At 34.7% G+C, this 25,800-nt stretch overlaps 1 protein-coding gene across 4 annotated transcripts in view; it reads left to right on the plus strand.

The window, feature by feature from the left end:
• Positions 1-885: 885 nt before the first annotated feature.
• Positions 886-25,800, plus strand: part of LOC119644555 (protein piccolo) — a 197,533-nt gene continuing 172,618 nt past the window's right edge. Inside the window, exons 1-4 of one of the 4 annotated variants that reach the window (XM_038044138.1) lie at positions 886-1,119; positions 2,128-2,422; positions 17,916-21,796; positions 21,884-22,492. In XM_038044138.1, coding sequence (XP_037900066.1) covers positions 17,920-21,796; positions 21,884-22,492 — 4,486 coding nt within the window. In that variant the 5' untranslated portion in view covers positions 886-1,119; positions 2,128-2,422; positions 17,916-17,919. Of the gene's footprint in view, positions 1,120-1,232; positions 1,334-1,629; positions 2,423-17,915; positions 21,797-21,883; positions 22,493-25,800 lie in introns of those variants that run through there. The other 3 variants (XM_038044136.1, XM_038044137.1, XM_038044134.1) reach the window with 3 other exon arrangements.

Genomic DNA, 25,800 nt, shown 5'->3' on the forward strand with positions numbered 1-25,800 from the left:
TAGTTATCTATATACATAGATAGAGACCGGAAATGATTTCTTGCCATCAATTTTAGTTGATCTAATATATGAAGAACTAAAAATTATTTTATAAAAATTATCTTCACATAAGGATAAATATCTGTACATTGCATTATATGAAATAATCCGATATAATTTTATAGGAGATTATTAAAAAATATTTTAATGTTTTTATTGTCGTAGTTAAACTAGAAAATACAAGAGTTTTTATGCGTATATAAAGGTATATGTACATGTACAGCAAGACTTTAAAAGTAAAATGTGCGCGTATTGTGTACATGTGCGTAAATGTACGACGAACACATGTTGAGAGAAAAATATGTGGTGACAACAAAACGCGATAAAGTATGACGTTAAAAGGAAAAGCCAAAAAAGCAGTAAAAGCAGCGAAACAAAACATTAAAACAATTCGCAATAGTCAAAATTAATTTGCAGACTCAGAGGTGAGAGCATTAAAAATAAGAGAGAAAGAGAGAGGTGGAGATCGAGAGAGAGTGAGTGCAATTTAAGTAGAAGTGTGTTTGCAGAGTTCAGTAGAAAGAGTAAGAGTTGTATAAAGGAAAAATATGTATATGAGAGATGGTGAGAGAGATGGAGAGAGAGAAAAAGAAAGAGAAAGAGAAAGAGAGAGAGAGAAAGAGAGAGAGAGAGAGAGAGAGAGAGAGAGAAAAAGCGCATCTGTAAGAGTCAAGTCTAAGAAAAGAAAAAAGAAAAAAGAAGCAATTCACGCATACGGACGATGTACTACTATACAATAAGCAGAGTGTAATAAATTTATGGACAGAAATATGTACATACACACGAGCAAAGTGAACGAACCGCCTTTAGTTACCAGTTTTGACTCCCAATCTATGTAAATTGGAATCCAGTGTTGTGCCGAAAATCTTATAGACACAATGTGTTCCCGGTTGGAGTTTTTCGCTGAGAAAAAGAAAAGAAAAAAAAATATCTTAATATAATTCATTGTTAAACCATACAAACGCATTAACTTCTTCTTAAAAGCAAGAAAAGAAAAAAAAAAGTTTAAAGAAGAAAAGCAAAAGATTGCATTGAATTAAGTGATAATGATTTACAGCAATCGACAAACAACAATAAATTGTAATAATATATTGCTTTTAGAAAAGAATTAATGTCGAACAAAAAATTATTTAATGAAAAATGAAAAATATTTATTGCGAAAAAAAAATTTTTAATAATAACAAGAAGAAAACCGTTTAAAGTTTTCCAAAGTTGAAGGGAAAAAAAAGAAAAAAAAAAAAATTCATTTTAAAGTCGTGTACCTATCTGTATGTGGTTGGATGTATGTATGTATGTACGTATGTATGCATGTATGTATGTGATACATATGCAAACGAATGCATAAAACTTAATGTGTACAACAAAATAATTAAAACGCGCCCAGTTTTTAATGAGTTTTTCTTTGCATCAAATTGTTGTTGTTTAGCGAAATTTTTTTTTCCTTTATTTTATTTAGTAATTTCGTTTAGTCTTTTTATTATTTTTTCTTGTGTGTATTTATTATTTTTTTATACACTTTACATTTTTTTAAATATGTATATACCTACATGTATATATATATGTATATATATATATATATTTTTTTTTTTTTTCATTGTTCACATATATTTCGTGTATCTATGAAATTTTTTTCTGAATCTGTTGAGTGTATCTGCAAGATTTATGTTTATTTCCTCTCGTATTCCTCTTTTTTTCGCAGAGAGTGCCAAACATTACAAATCAATTAAAGAGAGAATGTGAGAGTGACATATAGAGAGCGAACGAGAGAAAGAGAGTGAATTTATTTCTTTTACTTACCATGCAATGCACTCCGTTCTCTCGGTTTTTTTTTTTTTTTTTCTCATATTCATTAACTGGATTTGTTGTTGATGTCTGTCGTTTTTTGCCATCGTACGCCGACATTGAAATATTTCTTGCGTTTTTATTTTTTTATAAATTTTGTTTGTGTTTTGTTTTTCTTTTTTGCACAAAATTCGTGACTTTGCAAAATATGAAAGCAACAACAGTAAATATCGTTACATGAATGTACTTTTATTAAATATTCTGGACATCAATTTTCTTTTTTCTTTGTTTTTTTTTTTTTCGAAGATGCTCTCAAAAGAAAAAGTGAAATATAACAAAAAAAAAAAATTAATAAAAATATGTGCAAACCCAAAAATGTTATCATGACTAGTAATAGTTGGCATAAAAATATAGTAACGCTAGCGTTTATTGAACTAAATGTTTATGCTTAGTGAATATTTTATTGAAACTGCATTTTGTAAGTTTGTAAAAACGTTACGCAAATGTTTTCCTCTCAATTATACTCATTGGATATTCCGTCTCAGATGTATAATTATTTCATTATTGCCGAAATATTATTTCAAGCTGTTCACATGTAAAGGTAAGCTTAAAATGTTAAATTTTACATCGCTGAACTCTCTCTATAATAAATATTTTATTTATCAAACAGAGTCATTTTAATGTCCATGCCAAGCTTTAAAATAAGTAGAGATATGCGGCTAATTAAAAAGTTCATTTACCGGAAATGATTAAAAAAAAGCAACAACAACAAAACAAAAAAAAAGCTTGTGTTTTTTACCTTGAGTCGAATCTATTAATAACCATCAATTGCATCTGTATGTGCGATATTTGATTGAACGAAGATTTATCGAATGTTAATTGTATCGCACCTACTGAATATCGTTTATATACATAGATCACATATTTATGACGATATCTTTCCGGTTCGATTGTTACTGGAGTTTCAAACGAATAAAGTATACAAAGCTTTAAAATATTGAGATTTTAATTTAGAAAGAAGGACAAAATAATGATCTCCTTGGCGCGTCCATGCACTGATTTATCTGCTTTACACTTAAGAATATATTTTCGTTTCTACGTCAAGTTTTGGGATGACAGGTGCATATGTCCAAATTGTTTTTACTATATTCATATTTCAATCCACAACATACACACAACATATATAGTTAACAAATCAGAAAGTCGTAACATTCAAGCGTTGCTCTTGTGAGACACAAGTTCTCCTATTCGTTCACTTGAGTTTGACCAGTTGTGAGAAGCACTTTCCTGAAGGAATCCCTTTGCTTGATGAAAGCAACTAACAGCTCAAAATAGGCGGCAAATGTTTGCCTTTCGACAGACATCTATTTTTTCTTATCAGTGCTCATTGCCACGGAACATCTTGACTGGTCAACTGGTACAGAGCATGTTCAATTTTTGCCGACCGCACGTGGCTAAAAGTTGATTTGATTGGTATAAGCAATAGGTGATCGATTCCATATAGTTTATGACATTTTGTGAATGACCTTCGTTTCAAGTACTTTTTCTGTAAAGGGTAGAATTTATTTCTCTGGCTAAATTAATTATAATAATAATAATGTCTCGTATCTGTTTTTTTTTTTTTTTTTTTCTTCCTATCGCTTTTTCTCTCTATTTCATTTTCAAGAACATCTATGTCAAACTATAGTTTTAATGTCAACTATTATGATGGCAAGCGTGCCAGCCGTACGCAATGAACAAACGGACATGATTAATTCAACTAAACATCATATTCATATCTTAGACACATATGTAGTCTAAGGAGTCGCTGATGCGTATGATGTGCGCCATGTCCACTGATAGTCAGCAACATGTACGATTTAAACGATTCTTATGGAATATTCTAATGTTTTAAATCACTTGGCCGCAAGTTTCAGTTAAAGCAGTCAAGTAATAATAAATTATTTGCCGCAAACACACAATCCACATCTCACAATGTTTGGATAAATATGTTTTGTTTAATAAAAAGTAGATGTTTTAATTCAGATTATGCGTTATTTTGGTCATCAAAATAATTTCTTAATATCTAGGTCTATCTCTTCTTTCTCTAAACTTACTTCTAGAATAATCAAATTACGAATATTTGAAAAGTATGATAACACATTGTTGACCGGTGACGAGTTGACTCATTCAGTATAAATAAAATTTATTGGAGTTTATTTAAAATGCTTACTACCAATATCAATTACAAAATAATCGCCAATAACATACACATAGTTTCTGTACAAAATTCGCCGGTCAACAAAGTGTTAAGATACACTCGCAATTGAAAATGAAATGAGATATTTGCCAAGTAACTTAACAGACTTCTGTAAAAATCCATTACATTGGCATGTTAATTAGCTAGCAGGATTTCAGATATTAAAAGCATAACATAGGCTTGCATCCAATTTGTGTTCACTTCTAAATCTATACTATTGTTATGTATTTAACCCAATCTTGTACGTATAGAAGCGTGGGATTACAAATTTGCAAGCACAATTTGTCCCAACTAGGCATTGCGGTATCCAGCTTAACCTATGTAAAGGAATTGAAGTATTTTTCTCGGGAAGAATAACGCTGGGAAGTGTTGAAATTTAAATTGGAAACGACGTCCCCGTCGCAATAGAAAAGATTATGCAGTTGGTATTTATCATGTGTACATAGTATTTTTCAAAGAAAGAAGAAGAAGAAGAAGAAGAAGAAGAAGAAGAAAAACGAAAATTCGAATATATTTTTCGGGAACTATTTGTTTTTATTTTTTAGTATTAACAAAAGTTGACAAGGGGATAATCGCCACATTTGTAAGCAACGGATATAATTGAGTTGGTTTGGAGTGAAAACACAGAAAGCAATGAAAAAAGTAAAAGCAACCGCGAGCAAATGATCTTCAACTTGGACTGAAAGCATCTCTTGATTGCGACATATTCATCAGACCTGTCTCTTTCTCATTGCCACAGAATTGAATGGAAAAACGGTCACTTTCAAGTTGTACGATGAGTTCTTTAAAATTAATACAAAAATTATGATTATTCGTTATTTGTTTCATTAATGTCATTTAAGGGGTGTTTCTTCGAGGTGATATCAATATGAATTTTTGTTTTCTTTAGATATTGGTTGCATCTTAATCTAAGGACGATTTCATGTAAATGACTGCCTGTGGACTCTGGAATTTTTGAAGATTTAATAGAAATATATCGTATGATCTTTTTTGGGGATTACACGATCATTGAACTTTTCTCCCAATAAATTGATTTTGTCACGAAATGTATAGCATAGTGCACCCATATATCGTCCAAGTCGAAATTATCTTATGACATTTTCAAGTTCATAAAAGATATTTTTTTTTGTCCACAAACCAAGCGTAAAAGCCCCTCAAAAACATCAGATATAATTTTTTTTCCACCATAAGGGCAATAATCTTTATTTATAATACTAAGTTATTTAGCCAAATATGGGCTTCATCTTACATCCTCTATACGATGGATAACTTTGTATGTATTATATTCCACATTCCAATTGCAAGGTCCAAATAATGTATTGAAAAAAAAAAGTTGATCCAAATCTCAATTAGAAGTGGGTTTTTTCGGAATCACACACTGCATGTCGCTATATAGTTCGAATTTCTCAAAATCTAATGTCCGTTAAACGCAAAGTTATGAAACGAAAATAACAGTAAAAGAGATCTGGTAAACTGGAACGGTTTTCCGCTCAGTAAGCTTCTTAGCAACTATGCTTCTCTATAACTAGTGTTTTCGCAAAACTGTATACTTTATAGTTCGAAAATTTTTTTTTATATTTTTACTCACGACGGATGATTTTGGCCTTTCTCTACATAACATAATAGTTTTTCATTTCGTTTTATTGAGTTATTCAGTGTGTACGTCCTCTGTGACTTCTGTTGCTTGATTTGAGGCAATCTACTGCCGAATTCCATCAAACAACTTTTATAGGCTTATAGTGATGCTGCTATATCATATCCCAATTGTCGGTTTTGATGTCAACGATTTAAAAGTGACGATTTGGATGTCAATGACAAGCAATCGCCTGGAGAACGGGAAAAGTTCGGAGACAATGGATTCCCAGACTTATTGGACAAAAACCCAATTTAAACTCTTAAAGAACTTTCGAACAGCTTAGCAGCTGATGAATGTGATAAACTGTTTCTAGTCGCTTACATGGAAAGATCCAAAAGCAGGGGAAACAGCTACTATACGAATTGGTTCAGCAGATCAGCAATAACGGTTAACAGACGCAAAGTCATCTTATTGCATGACACCGCTCGGCTATAAGTTGCAAGAGCTGTCAAGGATACACTGTTGCAGCTCGAATGAAAAGTGCTGCCACGCCCAGCTTACTCAACAGTCATAACACTTTCTGATCACCACTGCTTCATACCTGATACGGTAGCATAGGTTCGCTGCCACATGGTTTCGAAATGCTGAAGAGGTGCGAAAATGGATCGATAATTGGATCGCTGCCACACGAATATCACTCTTTCGTTACGGTAGAACGGAAGAAGTTGTAGAAATTGATGGCAAATATTTCGATCAATATATCAACCTTTCCGCGATAAGCGCCGTTTTTAAGCGCAAAAGCGACTAAAATACACGCAAACACATAACAAAAACTTTTATGTGCGTTCGCAATTGTTCATTGAATGTTTAACGCCCAAGATATCCTTTGAATTATGTTTTAGTTTCAAGTTTCAAGATAATATAAAGATTATAAGAAAGTAAAAACTTAAGTTTAGCTTTAATGAAATTATTTACTGATAAAATTTTCAAACTACGTATTAAATTGTTTTAAGCAGTTTTAATCACACAAAGTACAAACTTTTTTCGAAACGAAATAAAATATCTTGAAGGAAAAAGTTAAAGATGTACGTTCTTGTACCTATACATTCCTTGTGGTATTCCAGCTGCTGCGCTGAGATGGGCAACAATTGTTTCGAAAATTTACTTTAAAAAGATACTTTGGCTGGTCTTATAGCTCTCACTACACACACACACAAAAACATGCTCTTCGAACTATACGCAGTTTTTGCTGCATTGCGTCGTCTTCCCTGTACACAGACTTTTGCTTCACTATACCGTATGGTTCTACTGGTCGCAACGGAACCCATACTAGGACAAAACAATTTATATGCAGCGCATACTTAAGGGTCTTCAATATCAATATGCTAATGGTTTCTGCTGCGTTTAATTGAAAGTTTCCCTTCACTAAGGTATTGGTAAGCTAGTCTCTGCAATGTCTTCTTTTTAATATACAATGTACTTTTGAGGCACTTATGTACGGTCCGTATAGATATATGTACTCTCTAGATGGCGGCATCATTTGCGGATCTCGCACTAATTACTTTCCATATTTACTATAACAGACAATGTAGGCGTTCGCCAATTGTTCAATTCCACTCCTTCCTTTTTATCAATCTTATCAATCATTACTGCTTCCGCACATTGTTGCATCGTTTATTCCGATTCCATCAATATTACTCTACTCTACTCTATCCTACTACTACTCTATTATGGCGCATAGTAAAATAAAGTTCTTTAAGAAAGCATTAAGGTCAATATGTGGCCATATATCTATACCCTGGATTTAATTTGTGTAAGAATGTGTAATTCTTATCATTTGGTGACATGTTTCAAGGTCAGCACTTGTTTCCTTTGGAATATTCATATAACATATTCTTAACGAATACGATTCTAGTACGCACATGCCTTCACATATCACTGTTTCTGCCCTTTTGACATCGTCTTCGTGCCAGCAATTTTCTATGACTCGATGGCCGTTAAGCTGCGAATTGGACCGATTATGTTAAACTTAAGCAAGTTAATACTGCTTCGAAGTTAAAGCTCTCTTCTATGCGACAGTTTGGATCTTCTCCATACAGCTTCTATGGGAAGTTTGTACTCACGTTCATGTTCTACTCTTTCAATTTTTTACAAACTTTAGCGGAATTGAGTAAATCTCTAGTGTCTACCCTGCCCTTCTATTTTTAACAAAGTAAATTATTCGTTTTATTTCATATTAAACGCGACCCCTTTTATTAAAAACACTCCTCGTGTAGTTGCGATTGCGATGGGGGCGGCTGATGGTGCGGCTACTGCTACGGTTAGAAGATGTTCTTCGCTAAGTCTGTCTGTCACATTTTGATTCGTGTTCTCGATGTAAGATTATCACGCATTTACTACACCTCCCTCCGTCTCGATGGATAAAAAAAAAGCTGCAAAATATTATGTTAACTACGGCCATATTAACACCAACAACATTACAGTCTAACTTATAGTGAAATTGCAGATAGTTTTAGAGAATACTTGTAACAAGGTCGAACTGGTCTACGGATTATGCAGTTTAAACGGAAGCATATTAGTTAAATACGTCATAAAATACATATATATTTTTTAATGAACGAAAAATTTTAAATCGATTTCGGACGACCGCAATCGGAAAAATTTTAAAAATGCAACATGTTGCAACGAAAAAGATGCAAGCTGAACTAGCCCACAGTAAGTTGGTTTTCTTAATTCGAGTAAATTTATGTCTGGTGGTTACAGTCATATTCTCAGACTTCGAAGTTCCTATACTTCCTCTGGATGTTGAATGCATTGCGGTTTTTGTGATTGTGTGTCGCCAAGATTACCATCTTTATGACTTGCTTTCTACGTCTCGCCATTCGTCTTTTATTCGTGAAGTGGTTGAACATATGAAGTTACCGGATGTGATAGTAGTGCTTGCCAATGTTAATTTGCTAAATTTTTCTTGGCGTCTTAATGGTGACATCGGATTGTTGGTTTCCATATAAACCAAACGGTTTACCAAGGGACGTCTGTCACGTAAACCTTTTTTAGCGCATCGACATCCCTAATACCAACAATAATATTTTAGACCTAATTCTTTGGAGCAAGTCTAATCTCTCAATTAGCCGTCTTACCAGAAGATCCTTATCACTCTTCACTTAGCATATCAATTCAATTCAGGCAGCTCATCAAGTCTAATCGCGCTCAACCTTAGTCTCAACGTGCAAAGATTGACTTATAATCAAACCGCCTTCGTGTTGTGCAGAAGGCTTTTCTCTCTCTCCCCTTGACAATGCTAGGTATTCGTCCGCTATCACAATTCAATCGTGTCTGCTATGCCAGGTATTTATTTAAGATTAAATAACCCTAAGCGAGTCTGTTAGTTAGTGAACTGTAAGGAAACATCACTATTCATTTCTCTCATTTATGTCTTTTGGCGGCTGCGAAATGTCCGATGGTCTCATCATTTCAAACCTGCTTGCGAAATGCTTTCAGCTTAATTTTAATTGCACAAATTTCAATCCTTCTCTCACCTGTGTATACCGAATAGATGATTGTTCATCGATTCAAAGAATTATTATCTAGATTCTAGATTACTACGTACTTCCAACTGGTTATAATCGAAAAGGTGAAACAACGTTGCGAATTAACGAACAGCGGATGATTTAGACAATAGAGTCTTTTGGTTTCTAAGTCAAGTTGTTAGCGATTCTATATGATTTTTCCATGCTATTCCATCATTGGTCAATGTTTAAGCGTCATTTTAACATTCAATTTGTTCAGCCAAAGCGAAATTTCGTTGCAATCAATTTGTAGTGGTAATGGTATCGCTAGATGAAAATATGATTGCTGTTTTATCAGCGTACGCCGCAGCGAAACAGGAAAATCGAAAATAAAAATTGTATAGAGTATCGGGCTTAAATTGCTTCTCTGATGGCTTCACTTCATCTTCAATTTTATGCATTATATATATGATCTCATCATTTGAACTCTGCCAAAGGAATCCCTGTTTTGTAAATAGGATCGAAGTAGCAGATACATTCAGGTTCGAAAGCGGTACAGTAAGTCATCTATTGTTGATTTGCTAAATTTTACGCGAAGAAGAAGAAGAAGAAGACGAAGTAAAAAAAGAAATTTTTTAAATATGAAAAGTAGTCGTCAATCATGTCAGACTTTATCGAAGGTTTTCTTCACATCTATCTTTAGTCGGTTTTCCGATGCACGGAACAACACTGTAACACTGTCCAATGATGTCCATGTTTATTTTTGAAATCAAACTGAGATCTTATTTCGTGTATCTTCGTGGATATGCTTTTTTCAAATATTTCACAAAATGTTACCCGTAGGCTAAGTGATCGCTATGAGTTTGCAACAAGCTCTGGTTCATATGACTTTATGGTATATAGTATAGTTATTTCTACGGATTTTCACAAAGTTGAAGATTGGTTTAATCTTAATCTATTGTTATAAAAGCGAGAGCCTTATTTTTAACATTTACTTTTTTATAATGTTATCTTGTGTGTTTGTTAAGATCTAATACCGTAGCAAAAGTGAATAAATATTCAACTTTTAATTTCTTGCATTGTTAATGCTTTAGCTTCTACCATAAACGCCTGAGCGGCCGAATAGGCAAGAATTTCGACTAGCAACTCAATGGTCGTGGGTTTAAATCTCAAGTGCGGTAGAGTTTTTAGTAAAAACCGAAAGCCTTACATGCTAGTGCTTTAAGACTTTCATTTTAGAATTTATTCTCCGACTAAATTAATAATAATAATAATAATAATAATAATAGTTTTACTATAAATTTCCATTTTTAAAAATTATTCTATTAGATCCGCGTTCAGATCAGAAATTCAGAATCACTTTTTTTTTCCTCATACCTGTAAAATTGCATTTCTAATAAGTGCAACGGATCTTTCCAATTATCAAAAATTTTTCACTGTTTTCCCAAATACTGGTAGTTTAGTTTATCTCCCTGAGAGTGATTGCTCTTTCGGCATTTATATCATAATTTAATTTATATTTCGCGAAAATTTATTATTTTTATATATCGAGATACAGAAGAAATAATGTAAGGAGTCGTTTCAAGTTAAGTCCGTGTATCTTTCCTGTATAAAGAAATCATATTTTCGGAAAAGAAAATTTTCAAAGTTAAAAAAAGCACGCGTGCGTGCATTGATCTCGACACTGACATATTTTTTATGACAATAAGAAAACAAAAAAAAAAAAAAAAAAAAAAAAGAAAATACAAAAGAGAGCAAAACGGAGTAAGAAGAAAGGACTTGATACAGGCCGAATAACTTGAATTCCAATCAGACGGAGCAACTGTGCATCCACCGATGCACACACACAGAGAGAGAGACAGAAAGAGAGAGAGAGCAAGCGAGTTTAGCAAATAAGACTCTCATTAAGTGAAAAATGAAAATAAATGTAAGTTTGGAAAATAAACAGAAAATTCACGTTGACAGCTGATTGCGTCGAAACAAAAAATAAGAATGGCCGTGGATAGTAGAAAAAGAAGCTGATAATGATGACGATCGAAACGGATGAAATTTGAAAAAGCCATGAAGGGAAGATAGAAGGGCATATGCATGCGTGCGGAGATGCCTTTGTAGAAGCATTTAAAAGAAACTAAAAAATAATATTAATAATAATAATAGCAATAATAATAATAATTATTATTATTGTATATTATTAATATACACGATACATACGATGTTGCGGTTACACATATCGACATTTTCTCTAAATAATGTTTAAAAATATTTTTCATATACATTTATAAAGTTAATATTATTTCATCATATTATTCTCTTTTTCCCCCCTCTCTCTCTCGCTCTATCTTTCTCTCTCCCCCACTCTTTTATTATGGCTTTCTCTCTTATTTGATAATTCTCTTCGCGCTCTTACTCTCTCTTTTTATGAGAACTCATATGGCATTCCGCAGCAATAGGTTATCCAATTAGAGTGTTACATACGTATATGACATATAAACATACTTTACATATATATGCAGATTCAGCGCTATCTTCTTGTTCGCTCACTTATTTAAATAAGTGCGCGGGGTTGAGAATTTTTTTAAATGGTTTTCTTCGTGCTGCCGTTGTATGTAATTTCTCAAGCAAACGTAAAATAAAAAAAAAAAAAATAAAAAAAATTAAAAAAAATAAGACAAAGAAAGACGGAGAATATTTGTTTAGTGGGTTATTGTTTATTTGACTTTTCTTATTATTTATTTACATATATATATATATATATATATATATACGCTGACTTGTGCATATCATATGCAATAATAAAAAAAAAAAAAAAGGAAAACTAGCAAATTGAATAGAAATGAAATGAAATATCTAAATAAAACGATACACGTTGTTTATCATGTTTGAAGAAATAGTTTTTTTTTTTTTCGTTTTGTACACACACACACAAACACACAAACACACATTCATCCACCATCAGAGGGGGTGATATTGGATTTATCGAATCTTTGCAATGCGCAAAAATAGTAAAGATTTAAGATAAAGAAAAAAGGGGTGTCACAAATTGGGCTACAAATGCCATCGATATGAAAGACTGGTGCAATAAACTACGCAGTTATGTGATTATTGCATACAAGCTTTAAATTTTATATCCGTCCAAAGCTTTGCAGCGATGATTTATGATTTATGTTTGAACAAACATTTTGAATATGCTCAGGTACATTAATAATTACATTTTGGGCGCTTTTTTTTTTTTTAATTGCTATCGCAAATTTTATCCCCAGGCCAGACGATATTACGTTGCCACGTGTTGCTACTGCCACCAGACCGTTTTTTTTTTTTGAATTTTTTTGGACAAAACTCGCCTCAGGAATTTCAATAAAAACTCCTTTTACGAACAAGTTTACGTATCTTGTTAACTGTGGAAAATATACAAACAATATAAAGAAATTCTTCAAACTCGCCTATTAGGCATGTAGAAGATTTGTAATTTCACTTTCTTAACACAACTAATAGTCGTCTGAACGGCTATGCGAATCAAAGGATCATAATCGCTATCAATTTTGAAACAATCTCGATTTAATTGATTTCGCAACAGATCACGCAACAGATTGAATACATGCCTATAACCAACCCCCGTGCCTTGGAACGAGGGTCATAAATGTGTTTGAAAAAAAGGTACGCTCTTCTCAGAAAAAGTGCAACATTACGCGACAGTATTATAAATAAAATCATTATATTATAAATAAAATCATAAAATCATATATCGGCAACTAATGAATATTAACTCTAAACGTTAGAGAACATGCGGTCTGTTTGTTCCGAAAAAGCAAAATTTCAACACATCAGAAACGATCTAACATTATGTTATTGCTATTGAACATATCCTCCTATGAAATATAATTTTCTAATATAGATTTCAATTTATGCAAAGAACTTAAAACTTGTGGGAATTCTGGGAGAGAATCTGGAATATGTGATTTTCATAATTCATTTATTTTTTTGAGTAAAAATTTTACATCATTAAGCGAGCGATACAAGCTGTTGCCTGGTAGGGAAAAGTCAATTTTGGATGCTTTTATTCAATCGCGCGCTTAAATCGCTTACGTTGTTAACAGCAACGAATGGAATCAATCGTCTAAACAGTCTAGAGCATCTGATAATGCACTTAATCCTTTCCAATGCCATGAAACAGAAAATTATCTTACGTCTTGTCAAGCTAGATTTCTTTACCGTTTATGCAAATTCGTCCATGTTCTTCTACGATACTTTTCACACATTATTATCGCACGTCCTCCACTTTCGTCTATCGTATATCGTTAATTGCCTGAAGAGTTTGCGCAATTTCGTTTCGTTTCAGCCAATTCGATTCGCAAATGGAAGTTTCGTTAATACGCTAGGCATCGAAATGTCAAGCGTTTTATTCTATTCACCCTTACGCAAATGATCTAAAATCTGTTTTATGATCAATGTGTCATTTCGCGATAATAACGTTAGATGACATGTGTCGGTCTACTTACATTTTTTCGGCAGAATTGGTTTGACTTTATCAATGATTGCTCAATCGGACCGGAAACAATGAAACGAATCATTTGCTATTAATTTTGCTAAAGTGTCTTTATCGTAGGTACTGTAAACTTTTCTGTTTTCTGCTCAGCGTTATCGACCTGATAGATCTTCTTATTGTAAAATATGCGAATTTTTTTTTGAAAATTTTGACTCATTATCAAAACTCAATTCATTTTCACCGAATTAACAAATGCTGCAATGTTTTTTTTATCTTTAGTCGTGCCACCATTCATCTTTTTTAATTCGAGCCATGATTTATCAATTTCTTCTTTCTTTCTCATTTATTTGTTGCCAATTTACACATCTATAATTAATTAGCTTTTTTTGTATAAAAAAAAAAGAAAAAAAAAACAATTGCCTTCGAGCTGATCTCCGCACACTTTGCACATATCATGAGCAGAATAGTATATAGAACTTAAGCCTCATCCTTCCTTAAAAGATCAACTCATAAGGTCATTCAATAGATATTGTCGAGGAAGTTTCGTTCGAATTCGTGTTTGATGCCCTTAAACATTTCTAAAACGGATTTATTGCTTTAAAACTTCATTTATGATCCTAGCTAAAGTATTCGCCATCAATTGAAGGCCGTCGAAAAACCAATCATATGTCTTCAGTGCGAGTCGTCTTTAATCACCGTACGCTATAACTTTTAAAAGTAAAAATTAAATTGAACAAATAATCAGAACGATTTGGAATTTATGATGCGGTCACTCGAAGCTGTATTATGGTAACGCTGTTTACGTAAAAGATGTAACAAGTTTCCAAGTAACCTAAATTCATTCTTTCCGTATGCTAAGCATATTTTTCATTTTTCACTTATTTTATGGTAATTTATTGACCAGACAAATTGTCTCCGTCGTCTCCATTCGATTGAATTTAATTTGAATATAACAAAAAAATTTTACATTCTCTAGTATGTCTAGTATATGCACCTAGAGTGTAATGGATACAAAAAATGTATAGGAATTCCTTACTCACCTTTTGCATAATTGTTCCACATTTCATAGTTTTTTCCTCTTCAAAGCAACTTATTTTGCTTAGATTCGTGAAGAGATAAGCATTGCTTTTCGCTCACGCCCCTTGTCAATATTACGGACATAAAACAGTTTAGTTGCTTTTGTTGTAAAAGTGTTGATTTTCGAAAATCTCATAGAGCAGCAAGTGACAAAATTGAACGGAGTGAAAAGTACAAATAACTCTAAAGTGTATAGTTGAGGGTATAGAAGCGCTTGTCAAGAGCATCCTTGGCGTTGATCTGCATTAGAGAGGCGCTCTATATCACGAACGGCTACCCAATATAATACACTTGATGTTTTTGTTTACCCTTCAGATGCATGAAATTTTGTTTTTAATAAATAAAATTTGAAATCAACCGGGAAATGAATGCAATTGATGAAAAAAAAAAAAAAAAAACATACGAATTTTTCTTTAATAATGCTTCTGATTACGTTCATGAACATGGTTAATGCATGAAACAATTATTTTTTTTGGCATCTAAACATAAAGGAACATTGCATTTGCCACATGACCACTGTGTGATGATATCCTTATATAGTGGAATTTTACTCGTCAACCTATTTGAAAATATAGGCCAGTGACTAACGTCGTCTTTCCGTACATTCACAGACGACAAAAGAAGAATTGACCTTCCATGGTTTTTCGCCTGTAAACTTTGCTCTAATCGGCCGTTAGTAAACCGATTTCTTTTATTGGCTTTTACACGAGATACCCTATTGTAAAGAGCATCAGAATTTTGTGGCAAGGGTTTAACGTGGGTTCCTGCCTGGAAGGCTTAACCCCACGGTGGCCCAAGCCACTTTTAAGCGTACTACGCCCCCTGGCGAGTTAGACAATCCCCACAGAGTAGGGGCCTAAACAGCACCACAGTCCAGAACAGTTTATTGTGTATGGAACAATAAACCCCACTCTGGTGAATGGCGAGGCCTAGCTGCACTCAATTGTTCCATTTTAGCTAGGAACTCGCCAACCACAACCACCACGAGTACTCCCCGAAGGGCCGCACCCAAGCAGTCAGGACTCACAAATTGATCAACTGACTGCTTCCGCCATAAGGCTTCCACTGTGCTGTTGATCAATTACCAGCATTACCCGCAGGCATCCGTGACATGTGTTCAAAAGTAAAAATAGGTAAAAGGGGAAAACTTATTCGTCATATCCCTTTTCCATTTTTGCATGTATTAATTAATTTACCAGACATTTTCTATCAATCGGCCAAAGGGAAGGCCGTCCGTCAATTCCTTTTTGCATTAATAGTATAATTAATTAATTTATTTATTACGACTTAAGGACAAAGTCCATCATATACCCGCAGGCATACGTGGCTTTGTGAGGCGAGCTTCCTGACCCCCGTGGCTCCCAGTTTGTTTTGCAAAGCCTTATGGCATACTTTGGGCGGTTGTTAAAAACAACCGTACTTGCTTCGGATTCTCCATACTTTCCTGGTTGCCAGCCCCAAGTGAACTACTTTTCTTCAAGATATATAGGTCTCGGGTATTGCACTGAACATGGTAGACTAGTCTAATGCACTCTACCATGCACTCGCTAGATTACTACCTTCATTGTACTTAAATACCATTCAATATATTTCCTCGGTAAGAGCTCTTCTTCCAGCCAACCCCTCCACCATCTCTCAGAAACTCGTCGCCGAGTTAGCAGCCCAAAACCTTAAACTCTTCTTAGCCGGCCGAAGCCGTTGCCCGGGGATCACCGCTGGGAGGTGAGAGTTTCGGCACATCTATGCTTCTCATCAAAGCATAGTTCATCTCCCCTGTAAAGAGCATCAGTCAAATCACTGCTGAACTGACTGAAGATTTGTTAGTTGGTATCTTTGTGATGTTCCTTGCAATGAAGTTTCTCTTCATAAATAGCCATGTATTTATTACGGCAAGATGCAATTGATGATAGGCGAAGACGGCCGTTGGCATTTATACGATGGCGATCTACGTTGCCCATTCCATCTATACGCATATTATACTCTTGCACTATTTTGGGGCAAGAGACATCGATCTTATACTTAAGTCGCTTATCATATCGATGAATATTGTCTAGGGATTGCGAACCGTCGTTCTCATTAGATCCTTATTGCCCGCGCATCTGCAATTAGGAAATCTATTCTATTGTAAAATTTCGATTCGATCGATACCTTGTTTTGATAAATAGTCTGCCAAGGGCAATGATGTGTACAAATTATTGGAAAACACTGTACAATTCCCCATTCTTAGTATCACACTGACATTATTGATAACTTCCAAATCTGCCTGATCTCCGAATCTATTTCTTTTGTTTTCCTGGCCGGCGTACATTTCGGTACAGCATGCGTACCACATTATGCTACATGAAACAAATAGCCCCAGTTGTACGGCTTGCGCAATTATTGTTTTAAAAAATGAACTATTTTTGTCGAAAGAAATCATATAATTATCGAAAGAATGGCCAAAGATTACCCAGTAATATGGCATTTATGTGATTGCATGGTATTTTCTTTTAACGATGACTGATCAAAAAGTTTTTTCACTTAACATTCAGTAAAACTTGTAATCGGAAGTCTTATCACGAGGCCGAGGATATTCTGGCGCTTAAGATAGACGATAAAATTTAAGTAGCATTAATCTTAATAAAGTTGGAGTCTAAATGTTCACAAGTGATTTTAATGGGCATTAAAGGAAAGTTAACGGCAGCCGCAGTCATTCAACTCGAACGCAGTTATTTTTGTTAAACTAGTGTCTACCTGTGTTTTCCGTGTTTAAGAAGGATTTCTTTTTCGTTTTGTTTTTCAAGGTCATCCTGTCAGCATTTAAATTATTGTCTAGACTGCCTCATATGTTTTACTACGTAGTCCTTACTTCGCCAAACAAGGCAATCTTCAGATTTGAACATCTATTTAAAGTCTTGATTGGCTTTGCTAAGTTTGCGCTAAGTTTGTTTGGAAAACATCGATGTCGCGATAATAAGAAAATTGCATAGGGAGTTAGCTTGCGAATACTGGGGCTCGACCGCTATTTGAATGAATTTAGTTGATTTCCATTATCGTCTTCAGTTCTCCGATCAAGTAACATTGCATAACTACATCTTTTGACTCTATGTCCAATTTTATATTTTGGATAGCATTTAATTTTCATCTATTATTACAGAGACAATGACTCTTACATAGAAATTAATATAATTATTATTATAATTTTTTTTTTTTTTTATATAATATTTTTAGGGGGATGGGACCCAAAAGACGTGTTTCCGTTGCTGAGCGGCAGCACCGTGCGCACGCAACACCCAATTTAGCACCAAAGAAACGTCCCGCAACTACAATTTCCAGTCAATCTCCAGCAACGAGGAAGCTTTCCTTAGTTGCAGATTCTTCAACAGCGTTGAGAAAAGCTCCATCGAAACAATTAACATCGCCGCTAAAGAAATCATTGAAATCGACTAGCAAAGAAAGAAAATCGGAATCGGATAAACCGTTCGAAAACCTAAACGAAAGCAAGAGTGAAAAAGTAAAAAACGAAGAGAAGAAAACAACAAGAGCTTCGTCTAGAGATAATGCGAAACGAAATTCCCAAGAATCAGTGAGTGATAAGAAAGCACAAAAGAAAGAAGATTCACCCTCCTCTGATGTATCCTACAGTTCTCTTGCTAGCAATTCTAGCTTAAGTAATGGTTCTGAGAGCGTTACAAAACCGGAAACAAGACTTCACGATAAGAAAGATGAGAAGACAAAGGCAATTAGTAAAATGTTAAAGAGTCTTGATATTAAAATAAGTGGTTTTGATAATATATTACCGAAAAACGAAAGCATCACCGAACTTGGTTTGAAATCTTCTATATCGGAGAATGTCAAAACCAAGTCAAGAGCGGCTGCTGTCAAGGTGATTGCTAGCATGAATCCTCCAAAACCTATTAAACGAACAAAAAGTGACGAGGAGAAGAAGCGAGCACAAAAACAACCAGAGAAACATTCTCAGCAACATAAAGAGAAAGAATATCAAGAGAAGACTCAATATAAACGAATAGGAGAAAAGAATCCGAGTGATGTGAAGCAAAAAGAAGAAGAAAGCAAGATGCCGATAGTTGAAACAAAGAAGAAATTGGCAGCAAAAAAGGCCAAATTGGAAAATACTCAAAAATCTAAAAAAATACAAGCGACACTTAAAGGAGTTAAAAAAGATAATACCTGCAAAGAAGCTGCATTAGAGAAGAACGATGACAACCAAAACGGAGAAGAAAATTTTGGAATTGAAAAACTTAATATTGTAACTGATAAGCAAAATAAAAAGCTGTCGACTGAAGTCGACTCAGAGGAATTCCATCGTCACGTATCGGATCAGCTTATGGATGAAAATAGTGACAATGATACTCCCTCTAAAAAGTTGAAAAGTCCGAAATTAAAATCGATTCCAAAGACAGAACCTATCAGAGAAGAAGCTAACAGCTCGGAGCAAACTAAAGATGTATCATTTCCTAAACATGAGGAGCAAGTGCACAAAGAAGAGAAAACACTTGATTTTTTCAATAAAAGTCCTAAAGCGGAGGGCGGTCTTCAAGTTCATAAAAGAATTCTATCCCCAAAAATAATTAAAATGGAAGATAAATCAAATTTAATGACTGAAGAGAAAGAAGAAATATTAAGTGTAATATTGGATGCGAATACTGAAGTTGTGCAAATGGAAATTGAAGAAATTACCGTAACCGGATTGGGAAAAAGCGATTTAAAGCACAGGGCATTAGCTCAAAGAGAATTAAAAAATAATGATGTATCAAAAATGGATAATAAAGGTAAACTGAAAGGAACGGAAGTAAAAGCTAAAGAAACGCTTAAAAGTTTGTTTGTCCCCCCGAAAGAAAAGAAAGTCTCAGATATTAATCATCGATTACAAACTAAATTTAAAGTTAATCCTATTAAGCCAAAGATCAGCAAACCGATGAAGAAGACCAATCCAGCATCGCGCCTTTTAACTCTGAGTGCCAAAATAGAACAGAAGAAAATGGAGAATAAAGATGATATTTATGACTTTAAGTCTGGCTCTGAAGATGAGGGATTTATTAAAATGGAACTGCCAACATTAAAAAACTTGAGAGAATTTTCAGATGAAGATAATCAGCCCTTAAAAACTACTCCGAAACGAGAAATTCCTAAATTCAGTGGATTCCGAGAAAAATTCAAAAAAGAATCACAACTAAAAGCAACAGCTATGACTACGTCAGTAAAACATCAAGAACAAGAACAGGAGAGCTGTGATGTTGAAGAGACTCGGAAAAAAGAAAGAGAGACGATAGTAGAAAGTCCTGGGTGTCTTAATGATAAGGAAGCCATAAAGATAACACCCGCTAAGTCCAAGAAAGTTTTAAAAACAAAAGCTCAAAATAACAAAGCTGCTAAAAAGCCGGCATTAAAGCAGAAGGAGAAGGTATCAAAAGTTTTAAAAGGTAAATTAACAAAAAAAGAGGAGAAAAGTAAAGATAAAAACAATAGCGGAGACAGCGAAGCATCTTCGTCACCAGAGAGTAGTAGTGATTCCGAAGATGAACAAAAGTTGATTGTTTTCGGTCAGAAAAAACAACGAATGGCTTCGCTCAATGCCTTAGCTAAAGTGCAATGCCTATATGAAAATGAGTCTAGAACGGCCTACGAATTAGGTTTATCGAAAGCAACCTTGATGCCTCCAAAAATACGAACATTAGATGGCAGTGAAGACGAAAGGGATAAAGAGAAAGACAAAAGTAAGGAAAAGGATGTCGATAAGGAGAAGTCTAAAACAAAGGAAAGAGATAAAGTAGAAAAAGACACTGCAAAGTTTAAAGAGAAGGACACTACTAAGCTGATCGATGATAAATCCAAGGCAAAAAAAGATAAAAAGAACGAAGATCCTCTAAAAATCGCAGACACAATTAAAGAAGATAGCGAAGAAGAGCCTGTGGAAGAGCCGAAACGTGAATTACGTAATGTTTCTGGAGGCCGGGGGCTAGGAAAGCATTGGGAATTCGACAGCGATAGCGAGCATGACGAAATCGAGCGCATGAAATTGAAAAAGAAAAAACTTCAGAAGAGGCTTCAGGCTAAGAAGGAAAGGGAACTAGAAAAAGAGAGAATTAAAGAACGTAAAGAAGAAGAAAGTAAAGCTAAAAACGAGAATACTGTCGAACATAACAAAGATAAGGAACCTATCAAAGTGAAACGGAAATACACAAAAATGAAAAAGTCCCTCAAAAAAGGGGCGAAATTAGCTGTAGCAACCTCTGAAGACGAAAGTAACGTAGAGTCTAGCGATAAGGAAGTGGTAAGTGAAAAAGAAGATGAGAGAGAAAAAGAGAAAAGTAAAGTGTCAAAAAGTAAATCGGATGCGAAGAATCTCCCTAAAAAACGTAAAAGAATTCTTAAGGAGGATCTGATAGGCGATTATAAAGGCATTCTAGCACGTAAACGCATGGCCAGTTTAAATGCCAGTGCTATTGTGGCGGCAACGTATGAAGTGGAAAGACATCTGGACAAAAATTTAGGCAGTGAATGCAGCAGCTATGAGAGTTACGAAGATGAAAGGAAAAATACAAGCAAAAAATCGAAAGAAATCGGAAAGAGCGCTGAAAAAGAGATTAAGAAAACTTTTGCAAATTCGGCCGTCACAGATATGGATGGCAAGGTACCCCTTACTGTAACCAATACTCCTAAAACCCCTACAAAAATAGAAAAATCTCTAAATATTTGCGAAGAGAGTAATGATTCCAAATATTCCAAAGAAACCAAAGAGACTAATACGGACGCAACTACAACTACATCGACTAACACTGGAAGTTGTAATACTAGTATTGCCACAAGCAAGGACTCTAAAGAATCAAGCCGGCCCACTTCGTCAAGTGTAGTTATTGTTCAGGATACGGATGTTACTATAACCGGCGTGTATGTTAATTCCGCTGTTGGTTCGGGACAAGAAGCTTATTGCAAAATGCAGTATCGCGTTCAGTCAAGTGTTACCGAAGAGCGATTATTGCGTCCAGGTTCGGAGGATCCTCCTCCGAAATCTTATACTCCATTAAGTGCGTTATCCAGCATGCTGCCTCCAGGTGCTGCCGCAGGAGTAAGCAGTGTTGCTAATGAAAGTAAGTAAGATATAAAATTGTTGCTGCTTGTCTATGGTTTCCTTTGGCGTGAAGTGTTGTAATCTATAGCTAATAAATAAATCATAGGTCATGTTATTGCGACACCTCCTCCATCATCGAGTAGCACTTCACAACCCTCCGCGGGGAACTCGGTGGCTGAGTCAATCAATCCGGTGGCTGCTTTATATCATTCAACTGATTTAGGAATACATACAGAACATGGACCAACGGATCATCACGGCCCTCCGCCACCTTCTTATGCAGCGGCAGCCGCTGCAGCAGCTGCTGCCTACCATGCACATCACATGTCACCGCATGCTGGCGGCCATCACCAGCATCCTTATGCGCATGCACATGGACATCATCAGTATCAACCGACCGCTGGTAGCGAACATCACAGTATGCCACCACCACATCATTATGCTAGTGGTGGCCCTCCACCTCACTTTGGGCCTCCACCTCCCCCAATGCCCGGTTCCCCTCCGCCAACATATCGTGCTAGTAATGTTTACGCTGCAACGCCGGCAATCGCTACTTCAGGTTTACACCCGCCTCCTGGAGTAGGAGGTCCTAGCGCCTTTTGTCCACCAAATGCACATGTTCAGCAACAAACAACCGCAACTGCATCAGCGCAAATGACATCACAGCAGCAACAACTACATCCAGGTAGTCAGCCCTCTTCAAGTGACACAAGTGGTGAGTAAACTTATTTTTTTCTTTGTATGACTTGCTTGAAGTAGATCCATATAACAAGGGTTCTTAGATATAAAAAAGTGACCCATAATATATTTGTATTATGCGTAATGTGACGTTTGAACATAAGTTGAGCATGAACATAACATTTTTCGAATATTAAATGTTATGTAACGCATCTACGTGAAATGAAACGAAAGAAAGCTGCATGGCTTTGTCTTTCTTCTATGTATACATACCACGTCACACCTCCAGTGTCTAAACTTCGCTTTAAGTCGAATGTACATGTTTAACTTTTTCGTTCAAGATATTTTATTTCGTTTTAAAAATAAGTTTGTACTATGTGTGATTAAAACTGCTTAAAACAATTTAATACGTAGTTTGAAAATTTTATCAGTAAATAATTTCATTAAAGGTAAACTTAAGTTTTTACTTTCTTATAATCTTTATACCATCTTGAAACTTGAAACTAAAACATAATTCAAAGGGTATCTTGGGCGTCAAACACTCAATAAACAATTGCTGGCGCACATAAAAGTTTTTGTTATGTGCTTGCGTATATTTTAATCGCTTTTTTTACTTGAAAACGGCGTAAGTTGATATATCGACCCAAATATTTGCCATCAATTTCTATAACTTTTTCCGGTCTGCCGTGTCGAAAGAACGATATTGGTTTGGCAGCGATCTAATTATTGATTCATTTTCGCATCTCTTCAGCATTTCGAAACCGTATGACAATCAAGCTATGCTACCGTATCGCTCTGAAGAAGTGGTGATTAGAAAGTGTTATGACTGCTGAGTATACTGGGCGTGGCAGCACTTTTCATTCGAACTGCAACAGTGTATCCTTGACAGCTCTTGCAACTTGTAGCCGAGCGGTGTCATGCAATAAGATGACTTTGCGTCTGTTAACCGCTATTGCTGATCTCTTTTTGCAGCAAAGCATCGTTCAGTTTGTCCAGTTGACCTCGGTAGACATCTGCAGTAACAGTTTCATTCAGTTTTAACAACTCGTAATATACTACATCTTGCTGATCCCGTCATAGGTACAGCAAACCTTTGCGTTTTGGTGTCGATAAGCACGGTTCTTCGGAACCGCTGAATTCGTGTAGAGAATTGCCCAAATCATACAATTTAAGCGTTCGCATTGCTTTATCATTTTCACAAATAGATATCGCTGATCAAAACACTTGCAAACACCAATTACATAATAATTAAGGGTTTCCCATATGTTGAGCTCTGCGAAATTCTTAGATATGAAAAACAGTTTTTATTGCTGGAAAAAATTTAATCTTTCTTTCTATGTTTACAATTTGATATTATTGTCAGTAGTACTACTACCATTATCGTTACTATTACGAGTTATTACTACTACTATAACTACTACTGCTACTACTATTGCTACTACTTAATACTACTGCTACGACGAATGACCACTATTAGCTATGACAGTTACTGCTGCTACAATGCCTAAGTGCTGCTACTGCTACTACTTCTGCGACTAAGTATTAGTACTAAGACTCGCTACTAGTATCATTACTATTACTACTTATATTATTGTTATAATTATTGCTTTGTTTTATTACTAATAAAAACTCTATTGCCGATAATAGAATCAAAAGCTTAGTATTGAGCAAAAACGAAATAAAAACCAATCTTAGTGGCAGTAAAAAGCATGTTTCTAACTACCCAGAATCGAGGTCGAAACTCGCTTGATAAAATGATGTAACAGTTTGTGATAGCTTGGTCTACATTTACAGAGTCGCTTGCGTCAACAATTACGAGTGCTTCCTCTTCTCTCAAAGGGCTTTGGCGTCTTTTACTTTAAAAACGATATATAACGCTTGTGCCTGGGCGCAGAATATAATGCAAATTGTTCGCCATCGATTTAGACATTTCCCTCTGTGTATTCGAAAAGTTCATACACGGAAGTTATAACTTAGTATGTATGATAAAGCATAATAAATGGGCGTAGAAGTATGCCTAAATTTGCTAAGAAAAAACTGAAACAACACTTTAAAAAACTTGAAAATTTCCAGCTCCTCCTGTTAATGTTTAAAGTGAAAATAGCCTTGACAGACGTTTCGATAAACTATTTGATATCCAAAATTCGTCGTAAGGCGTGTAGGGCGTGGTTTCTTATACCAGTTCGATTCTATCATTTATCGTAAATTATTTGTAAAATTTCTGGTACATTATGGGAAACCCTAATAGTTACTGTGAAAGTTTCTATTTATCCGTGACCCGAGCGCATATCTGCAAGTACGTACATGTTTTTATATGTACGTATACTAAACATCAGCACTCACCTTTACACGCACGCATGCACCGTTACACACATGTATGTGTACTAAAACTGGCGCTTGAAGAGTTTTATGTATGGGTTACAGGTTTTATTTTACTTTTGTAATTGTTGTTAATTTTTGTATGAGAACTAAAAGTGAAAAAAGATGTAAAAAAAAAAAAAAAAAAAAAAAGAGAAAAAACAAATTAATAATAAAAATGAAAAGTTTATGATACTAAAGCGGGTGTATTGCACGCAATACAAACAAACGTATATATATACAGTAATAGTTTATGAATACGACGTAAATATGTTACGTAGACAGACAGACAGACAGACAGACAGAGGAGTAACTCATGTGTTATTGTTGATATTTGTGTAGTTTGTGTTTCCTTCCATTCTCATTTCAGTTTACTTCTCAACACGTGCTATATTGTGAATGGTTGTGTGCTATATTCTTACATATTTAAGGATTTAGGGTATAAAACAAAAGTCACGTAAACAATACAAAATAGATACAAACACATTTATTTTATTCATCGACAAACACATATTGCCAATGAATTCATGGGTGCGTGCGTGCGTGTGCGTGCGTTTTTTTTTTTTTTTTTCATTTATTTTCCTTTGCATTTTATTGAAGTTTATTTTTCTCGATGTTATTACTAAAATAACTTCGTTTGCATTAACTATTAAGTTTATGTGAATGTCATTTATATCTATGAATACAGCGATGCAATATATCATCAAAGTGTCTTTTAAAAATGTATTCAAGTTAAAGAGTTTGTCTGCTTTCTTTTCTTCTGAGGGCCTATATATATATATATATATATATATATATATATTGAAGATTTCTGCAAATAACGAATTAAAAGATTGTAGTGAAGTAAAAGTTACTTTTCCTGATTTAAAAATTATGATGTATTCAAGGCATGTATATACGCATCCATTACTAAAAGCATGTGATATTTTCCATCCATCCTTCGTCGTAGAATGTGTATATGTACTGATGTTGCCCTTCCCTTTGAAA

Source organism: Glossina fuscipes, unplaced genomic scaffold (genome assembly GCF_014805625.2).
Source record: "Glossina fuscipes isolate IAEA_lab_2018 unplaced genomic scaffold, Yale_Gfus_2 0, whole genome shotgun sequence".
In the NCBI taxonomy this organism is placed as follows: Eukaryota; Metazoa; Arthropoda; class Insecta; order Diptera; family Glossinidae; genus Glossina; species Glossina fuscipes.